At 37.5% G+C, this 10363-nt stretch overlaps 1 protein-coding gene across 1 annotated transcript; it reads right to left on the minus strand.

The window, feature by feature from the left end:
* Positions 1 to 5891: 5891 nt before the first annotated feature.
* On the minus strand, positions 5892 to 9426 carry LOC110823864 (DNAse I-like superfamily protein). The gene is made up of 8 exons (XM_022054358.2): positions 9066 to 9426; positions 8740 to 8909; positions 8421 to 8531; positions 7990 to 8317; positions 7514 to 7698; positions 6738 to 6846; positions 6431 to 6582; positions 5892 to 6302 (listed from the first exon to the last, which is right to left on the minus strand). Exons 1-8 carry the CDS (start codon positions 9093 to 9095, stop codon positions 6068 to 6070), a joined length of 1320 nt encoding a protein of 439 aa, XP_021910050.2. The 5' UTR covers positions 9096 to 9426; the 3' UTR covers positions 5892 to 6067.
* Positions 9427 to 10363: the final 937 nt, after the last annotated feature.

The raw sequence follows: 10363 nt of genomic DNA on the forward strand, positions 1-10363 counted from the left end.
CTTTACAAATGATATTTTCTGGTTGCAGAGTATTCTGCTCTTTCGGTCTGTGATACCGACTGGTACTTCCTCATAAGATAAGTCCTCTTAGAGTGAAAGCGGTTCATGAGCCAAGACATGAGAGGGGTCCGGGTTGTACTTACGTAGCATGGATACATGGAATACATTGTGGACCTTGGAGAGCTTTGGAAGCAGTGCTAGTCTATAGGCGATAGTACCAATCCTGTCTAAGACTTCATATAGTCCAATAAATCGGGAGTTCAATTTTTCCTTCCTGCCGAACCTACTAATTCCTTTGAAATGAGTGACCTTAAGGAACACCCGGTCGCCTTGTTCAAACGCTAAATCTCTCCTTCGGGTGTCCGCATAACTCTTCTGCCTGCTCTGAGTTGTCTGAATTTCTTTCTGATTTTAACTATTTTAGACGTGGTTTCCTCCACCAACTCCGGGTCGAACAATTTTCTGTCGCCCACTTCTTTCCAACAAATTGGCGATCTGCATGGGCGCCCATATAACACCTCATACGGAGTCATGCCAATGCTCGCTTGGTAGCTGTTATTGTAGGCAAATTCTATCAGGGGTAGATGGTCATCCTAATGGCCCTCAGAGTCAAGGACACAAGCTCGAAGCATATCCTCAAGTGTACGGATTGTCTTTTCTGACTGTCCATCAGTCTGAGGATGGAAAGCAGTACTGAGAGACAGCTTTGTTCCCATGGCCTGCTGAAAGCTACTCCAAAACCGAGAAGTGAACTTAGGGTAATAACCTGCCATTCCCAGGAAGCTATGGATCTCTTTAACTGATGTCAACTTCTCCCAGCCAAGTACTGCTTTAACTTTTTCAGGATTCATTCATACTCCTTCCTTCGATATAAAGTGTCATAGGAAGGCGGTCTGCTCCAGATAGAATCCACACTTACTCAACTTTGCATATAGTTTCTTTTTTCTGAGGACCTGCAAAACTTGGGTTAGATGGTGAGCATGCTCTTTTCTACTTTTTAAGTAGACCAATATGTTGTCGATGAATACAATAACAAATTGATCCAAAAATTCTCTGAAAACCCTGTTCATCAGATCTATAAATATGGCTGGGGCATTGGTTAGCCCAAATGGCATGACCAGGAACTCATAGTGCCCGTACCTGGTTCGAAAGGCTGTTTTGGGAATGTCTTCTGTTCTTATTTTTACTTGATGGTAACCTGATCGCAAGTCTATTTTGGAGAAGACATGCGCACCCTACAGCTGATCGAAGAGGTCGTCAATTCTGGGAATGAGGTATTTGTTCTTGATTGTGACTTTGTTCAATCCTCTGTAATCAATACACGGTCTCAACGTTCCATCTCTCTTTCTGGCAAACTGACTCCAGCACTCCAAGGAGACACACTGTGTCTAATAAAACTACTGTCTTGCAATTCAGTGATTTGTTTCCTCAGCTCTTCCATCTCAACACGGCTCATGCGGTAGGAAGCAACTGAAAAGGGTTGGGTGCCAGGTTGTAGGTCTATAGTGAACTCAACTTCCCTATCCACTAGCAGTCCGGGCAGTTCGTTCAGAAATACATCTGAAAAGTCTCGGACTACCGGAATCTCTTGGATACAAATTTTCTTCTTGGGCTTGCCCTGTACCACGTCCGAGTCAGCGTTGGCATCCTGCTGTGTGAGGTTGTAAACCCTGCCTTGAAAATGAGGTTTTCATTGGTTCTGGTTCCTCGGGCACTCTTTCGCATAGTGCTAGGCACTACCACATATGCGACAGGTGTTGTTGAGGTGATAGCATGGTCGGTCCCCGTGATCCCTACTGCAGTGCTGACAGATCTTGCCACGTGCTGCCCCTGGAGCTTGAGGGGGAGCCTAGATCGCTTGAACTCCCACTAACGATCTGCTTCCCCCACTAGTATGTAGGAAGCAAGAGTAACCCTCTGCTCAGGAACCACTCCTAAGGTCTTGAAAGCCTTCTCTGTCTCCGTCAACCAATACTGGGCATCTTCGAAAGATGACTCTCCTACAAAAGTGGAAGGGTTTAGTCTCCTGTACCTCTCTACGTAGCTCGGGTCAATCAGGGAAGGAGCTGGGTCCCATGGAAGAGGGACTGGGCCGAGCTGAGGATAGACTGGGGGGCCCTGTGGTGGCACCTATTGATATATTGGGGCACTGGATGATACTGTGGCAGTGCCGGACAATACTGTGGCTGAGGCACCAGATTATACTGCAGCGGTGGTGCCGGGTGGTACTATGGAGGAGCAGGCTCTTGCTGGGGTGGCTCAGGATCCGCCTGCTGTAGCGGTGGCTTAAACTGTGGTAGTGGGGGAGGGTCGGGTAATTCCCTTCTCTCCTATCGACCTTGTTGAGCAGCTATGATCCTTTCGAGCATTTCAAATTTTCTGTCAACATCCTCCCAAAGTGAATCATCCCGGGCTGCTCGGTTTAGTGGGGTTCTCCCTCTCCTCATCTCTCTGCACCTGCATTTCACAAGGAACGGTTGAGTAATAATTCTTAGTTTGGGATTCTCTAAATATTATTGTGTAAGAGATGGGTCTGAAAATTAAAAAGAAATATTTATTTTAAGTGTGGAAGCGAAATAAAATAGATTATGATTAACATCCCTTACAGAATAACCAAAATGAATTAAAGTATGAAAGAATAAACTAACTTAAAGGAAATACTTTGAATGAATGCTGTAAGGAAAACTAATAAATTCTTTGGCTTCTACTCGCCGTCTTCCTGCAGAACGGGCTCGGGAACCAAGTCCTCCTGATCTGAAATGGTTAAGTAAGGAATGAGCTACACTAGCTCAGTAAAGACATCACACTATCTCACTATCACAGAAGTAAAAGTTGGTAGAAAATGAACACGACCAATGAAGCATAATTTATAACAAACTCATTTATCAATAATAAAACCCTTTACTGTCCACCTACATCGGTGAGATTCATGAAAACAATTTATGAAAACAATTACATCATAAATATTATAAGATCGCGCACACTCTGCAACATAACACATATCATGCCCCGTCCGGTATGAGGATGAAACGGGCCGTCCCCATACCTCGTCTGGTATGGGCGCCAAAATACATAAAGTCTTTATACCTTGTCTGATATGAGAGACCACGTTCCTAGTAGGGTTCCTTATAGACCCGATCCGTCCACCATCTCTCAGGATATCTAGTGAGGCTGTCGACATTATCCATTATCAATTCACATATCTTTTTACCATTTTTTTTAATCTCAATTATCCAATCAAACACAAACACGTAAACTAGTAATGGACACCAAACAAGGCAACACAACATCGGGTTCACAATAATTCAAAGCATAATAAATGAAACCGTAATTCATGCATATGAAACCATAGAATAAACACATCGGGCACCATACTGTATTCAAAACTGCAAAATAAATCAAACAACACCTTACCGAAAATATATCAGATTCGGGCTCCATTAGCAACCTTAATCAATTAGACATATATATTAATTCATAAAATACCGTTTTATCATTTATTAAGCTTTAATGTCGTGATAGGAAATAGAGTGAGAGATCCTTATTTGTTTTCGGAATTTGAAATCGGGTTCTCACTGCGCCTACGGGCAGTTCCTAGATTCCCTGAATTTTTTTTCGAAAACTGAAACACACTTCCGGTACCTGCACATGTCCTCAAAAAATCCCAAATCAGACCCAGGGCCCTTTCAGCCAATTTCAAAATTCTGGCACGGCAGCTCCGCCATGCTCCGGCGACGGTGCCGCTGCCCACGACGGCGATTTGCCTCGGGTTGGCCATTTTCGCCTTTTTTCGGCTGAATTCGGCCAAAATTGTATTGGTTCCTGTGATAAAACACCTATAGGGCCCTCGGTGGGACAAAAAATTCCAGAAAATCGAGACTTACCGGCGGCGAAACTCTCGGGTACGGCGGCTCCTCCGGCACGAGTTGTGATTCGGTGTTTTACTCCGATCAACCTGTAGAGAAAAGGACGGTGGTCACAGTGGTATAAAAATTACATCAAACGGGAAACGAAAAAGGCCTCATCGGAGGCAAAAATTAAAAAAACCCACGGCGGCGCCGCTGGACTTCGGCAGTGTTTTTCGGCCAATCAGCTAGTGGTTTGGCTCCGATTTGGCCACAGGGAGGTTCGGCATCGAAAAACGAGCCAAGAGGAGAAATTTTACATCGTTTGGCGACCGGAAAGTCCTCCGGTGCGGCGGCGGATGGCGGCGGCCGGTTCCTCCGATGGCTGGGTCATCTTCTCTGGCGAGGGTTCTGGCGGCTAGGGTTTGGGGTTGGGTGTGGATGCGATTATTTATAACCTTCTCATTTTAATCTGAACCGTCCATCATGATTTAATCTGGCCTGTCCGATCACGATTAAATTGGAAATAAATTTGGGCCGTCCATCGTGATATGATCTGGGCTGTCCGTGCGTGATCAAATCTGGACCGTCCGCACACGTGAGATATGGGCCGTCCACGCGCGCCTTTGATCTGGACCGTCCATACGCGCGGGAACGGATCTGGGCCGTTTGATCGTGCGCATGCGGATCGCCAATGTGTCTTCATCCCGCATGGCTTCCCGCGTCAGTGTCCCTGCCATGCGGCGTGTCCTGGTTGGCCGGGGCTGCTGACCGGGCTGCTGTCATGGCTGCTGTCGTGGCACTATTTTTCTAAATTGCGTTTTGACCCCCGATTTTCGATTTTCTTTTCAAAAAACACCCCCAGAATCTAAATTTTCACTTTTTTTTTTTCCAAAATCAATTTCAATTAAATCTAAAAAATAATTTTACCGTATTTTATTATTATTATTATTTTTATTTCTTTTAAATTAAATTAAAACTTTATAAATTAAAAATTAAAATAGAATAAAATTAAACAAAAATTCTAATAAAAATTAAAATAAAATAAAAATAAATAATAAAATAATAAAGAAAAATTTTGGGTGTTACAAATATAGTATAAAGTTGCTTATTTAACTCGTGAATAAGTTTACTAACAGTATAAGAGTTAGAAAAAGAATAAATAAGATCTATTATCTTAAAAGATAGTCGATAAATGTGTTATAAAAATTAGTGTCAAGAAATATGCAACTACTAGTAATCAAACCACAATATGAACTTTAAAAATTCAGAAGTGCCTTCATGAGAATCTGGTAAGATTTATTTGATCAACTGCACTTATATGGATTCTTCTATTTATGTACGTTAATAAATCTATCTTGCAATCATTCTATTATACAGTCTTATGGTTATGTTTTAAATATTATAGTTGAATATTTTATGTATTGAAATAATTATAATTTATAACTTAATTTTTTTAAAAAAATAAATAAATGTATTTTTATATAAAAATTAATAACTATTATATCTTTCGTCACTACTTATTAGGATAATATTATGTGATGATGGAAACAATAATTTTCCCAAATCTCAAATCCCATATGGAACAGGTGCTACCCCTTTGTAATCTATAGCTTTTTATTCACATCAATTATCCTTATTATTTTGAGGCTAACAACCATATTGGAGTGATGAAATATATAAATAGATGAAAACACATCCACAATGTCTTCAATTGAGCCACTTGCATTTGTTAAATCATAATTATTATTCATAAAAGAAACTAGCTTTGCATGCAGTGCTCTTTATGTATTAAACAATATTTAATTCCAAAATTATTGACAAATTGCCTTAAAAAAATTTAATTAAATACATTTTTCAGATCCTAATAGATTAGAATTCGTACTAATTAATTAAGATCATGCTTCTAGATTGCACCTTGGGCAATGCTTTTTGAAACTTGAAATTGATTAAGTCCATGAGCATGTGGTTAATTAGCTTTCATGCATATTGGAACTCACTGGCTAGAATTTAATTATTACAGAAATTCTGTTCCTTAATATGGGTTTAAAGAAACTTCATTAAGTATTAATCTGTACATACTCATCAGCAGATGCAATTAAGCTCAAACAAGGAAGAGGAAAATTCCTTTGTCGTCTGCTCTTTCTTTTTTTTTGGTTAATTACACATATTTTATATATATAATTAGAACCACTTGATATGTTCAACTAATTAATTTATCCTTAAATATGAAAACTAGATCTGTGTTTACACATAAAGTCATCCGTTGAAGCGAACTGGGTTACTCGATCCAACCTGTCTGATAAGAAGAAATTTGAGAAATTTTCGCATGCATGTGATTTTGTAACTTGAGCGCTAAATATTGCTTTGACTGGTCTATGATCAGACAACTTTGATTCACTTCTACTGTATAAATGTTGCTTTAATCCCTTCCCATACCAGACTATTCGATCGCACCTGAAGTATAAACCAAAAACGAAATCAGATTCATGATTTCGGTTTGCTTGATTATAACAACTTGAGCTTATTAAGTTAATGAAGACTAATGTTAATTATATGGATATGCTCAAATTAATATTAATTACCACGCAGGAGCACGCTTCTTTTCGCCTTTTCTTCGTTGAACACATCCGTAATACTCATCTGAATTGAGAAAATATTTATATGTAGGAGCGAATTTAATTTCTCCTTCTTGCCAATCTTGGAATACTTGACCATCCGCCAGCTCCATCCTTAGCTAATTCATGTTCAATTCAAGTTATTGACTTTTAGTTAATTAATTTATGGTTAAATATATATTAGAATAATTTGTGGTGGTATATATTTTTAGTGCTTATTAAATAATCATTAAAAAATAAATATAAAGATCGGTTACTTAGGCTAATTAAGTACCTGATCATTTGCTAATAAGGCATTCCATTCTCCTACATCCACCAATGATCTAGTTGTCTCTTCTGCTAGAGAAATTCTATAATTCAAATCTCCAAGGAGAATAACTCGACTGCACTAAACAAAACCATGATTAGCTGATATCATCAAGATATTCTTACTCATTAAAGTTGTTAATTAATTAATCAAGTAACTTTTCATGGGTCTAACAAATTAATCTTTGTTTAATTTTTCATTGATTAAGAAGTCAATTTGCTTAAACAAAAGGATTATCAAACCGAAAGATGGTTTATCATAATAAAAACCATTATGTTCTGGTAGTTTCTTGGCCTATTAATAACTATTAATTAATCCCACATAACTAAAAATATCTATACAATTCAACTACTACCCATGATTAGTTTTGGAGGAATAAAAGTCACTGATACGAATATTTGTAATACATATATATATATATATATATATATGAAAAAATAAACTGACAATAAACTAGTTGCTAGTAACTAAACTAAATGATACGAGTTTTATATCTCGGGGATCAAGTGGATCACGACAACTTCAAAGTTAGAAACGAACAGCAATAAGCTTTTTAAGTAATTGTGGAGTTCATTTCTTGTTTTCTCAATCTTTCTGAAAAGAAACGCTGATTATAGTGAAAGAAAACATATATCATGCAAGTATGTGTGTGTGTGTGTGTGTGTGTGTTACATGCATGCATAATTATTAATTTGGACCGATTCAAAAATAAACTAATGAATAAATTAAGTTTTATAACATACTCATGATCGAGAATCTTCCTCGGCAAATTATAGGAGGAGCCTCTAGGAAAGCTTGATCTTGACAAAATTTCAGACATGTTTGAGTTTCTGTGCTTTTCGTCACCTTCTCTACCCCCAGAAGCTAGATGGCAGCAAACAAAGCAGAAGCTGGTTTCATGTAATTGAAATCTAACTGACACGGAACCCTACAAATAACTTTGACCAAATTACTCTTTATCAACAGGAAAAGAATGCAAAATTCAAGCTCATTCCGAAGGAATGTGCTTCTGTACATATATAATTAATACGTAATTTCTACATAAATATATCAACATATCTATCTAAATATTTAACTGAAGGATCAAATTAAGAAAGAAAAACTAAACAGTAAATTGAAACGATAAATTATATAAGATCAAACTTGAGAAATCAAGGGAAAAAATGTTTTTCTTAACAGACTATAATTATTTTAAAAAATTAGATAAGTAACTTGCTACCTTATTTCCAAGACAGCCCATGATGCCACAGCCAACGCATGAAACACTAGGATGATGGATATAAGGACGAAGATCGCTTCGAACCCAAACAGATATTAGAATTCCAACCATCTGCTTGCTTATTATACACTGAAATTCTTGGGGAAAATTGCTGCTTTCTTTCAAATTTTCTTCAGTTGCAAACAAATCTTTCAGATTCTTTCCCACTGTATGACTTGTTTGTCTCTTGTTCAAGGCGTCCCTAATCAAAGAATTCCACTCTGAGGAAATTTTGCAGTTCTCTGATCCTAACACGTTGGAGGCTTTAAGAGGCACAATTTCTTGAAATCTGATATATATCACCACATGTAAATATATGATTAGTTACTTCTGAGTTGTAGTCTCTATCAGGAGGAACATTTTGGAAAGTAGAGGATAGCAATTTTCTTTACCCAAAGACGTAGATGTCACAGGAGGAGTCGTTGCATGTATCCAACAAATCCTCTAAATCCACGTCGTGATCTGGTGCAACCCCACCGACGTTCCACGTACTAACAAAAACCCTTTAGTATTCAACCAGGAAAGAAAAAGGCATTACCAATCAAGTTTAATTATTAGAGTAATAATTACATGAGTTAGAGAAAACTAAGTATATATTATTTTATATTGGGTAGAAATAATAATGATCAGAAACTAATGGGTTTGAGGAGAATATCTTATATCTATCTATATATGGTTGTATGTATGTATATATAGACAGTAATTTCTTACTTGTAGTTGTATGTGTCGTGGCGATTAATGCAGAAGGAGGTACGGCTGAAAGAGCTAGGAACTTGTAGCACTGTTTCATTGCTGTCGATGCTGGGAATATCAGCAACAAAATTATTGCTTCCCAATCGCTTTCTAAGGATCTTATTGACTACCAATCTAGGCCACATGACCTAAAAACCGCAAACACCATACCAGCATTTAGCAGAAATTATACAACCTTAATTAAGAAGATAATAACACCCATGCATGATACTAATTAGTTCTAGCTAGAGACGGAGATGCAGAGAAAAGAGGAAGAAGAAGAAGAAGAATAGAAGAGAGCCTACTTCTCCCTGGTTTCTGGGCATGGTGATCATGACGGAGATTAGAATATGGATGAGAGATGAGAGAAAGAGATGAACTGGGACAGAGAATATTGCAGATGAAGAACGTGATGGGAGATGGTGGACAGAGAATGCCAAAATAGATAAAATGAAATGGCAGAGATCATGCTGAGTAGAACAAGAGAGAGACCGCTGCAAGTTGAGAGGAGAAGGAGCTCTTAATAGCTAGTGACGTGGGCGATGATCGCATCTTTTCTAAATTGCTTTCAAATAATAATAAATTTATTTTCTTTCATTTTCTCACGTCCCAAACATAACAAAGAAAAACCCATTGAAACATACAAAATTATGAAACATGGGTATTAAGCTTTTTGTGTTTGATTGGGGTGACAGGAAACCTATTATCTTATATAGGTTGCTTGCCAGATTTGTTTAATGGAGCAAGTGGGGGAGGGGGTCCAGAATTAAAATATATAACATCACAAATTGGAAAAACAGTCCAACTGAGAACTGCTCGTACTACAGGAAACCATGGTTTGGCTGACATGGCAACAGCTAATTGGTTAGAATGAATTTTCTCTTTTTTTCTTCCCATCGTTTTCTCCATTAAAACAATGTTCTTTAATTTCCTATCTATTTACTATCGTCTACATCACATGTCTGGTTATTAATGGTCCAATAAATTTAACAAGTTTTATATATGTTTTTGGACGCATGTGTTTTGTGCGTGCAGTAATATCCAGAGGCCAGAGCCAATAAAAACTACTCTCTTTTTCAGGGAAACAAGTAGCTGATATAAATAAACCAAAGCAAACATTGGAGAAAAAAAAATCAGGTTGCTCATAACTAAATATAGCATTTTGAATATGAAGATTGAGTAGAGGCGTTAAAAATGGGAAAGAGAGTATGCAAATTTCAATATCCCAATATTTTGGAATCTGATAGATGATCAGATGTGAGATTCGTGTGACTTTGGCAGGAAGAAGAAGATCTATTTGAACTTGAAAGTGTTTAAATATTAGGATGGTGATGATGAAGACTGGATAACTTGGCAGATGGAGGAGTTAGAAGAATGTATATGAAAGTCATATAATGCAAGGAAGAAAGTAAATATGGTATTTGACTGATTATTCTTTAATTAAATGGTTGATATTTTATTTATTTTAATAAGAAACTGTGAGTTTGAGTTTCGTAATACGTTTTGTTTCTTTGTGAAGAATTTGTATTATGATTTATGTATATATATCATCTAATTAATTAAATATACGAGTATTCACTCAAAAAATTTTGTTATTTGAGTT

The sequence above is a fragment of the Carica papaya genome, chromosome 2 (assembly GCF_054855325.1).
Source record: "Carica papaya isolate Zhongbai chromosome 2, ASM5485532v1, whole genome shotgun sequence".
NCBI lineage: Eukaryota > Viridiplantae > Streptophyta > Magnoliopsida > Brassicales > Caricaceae > Carica > Carica papaya.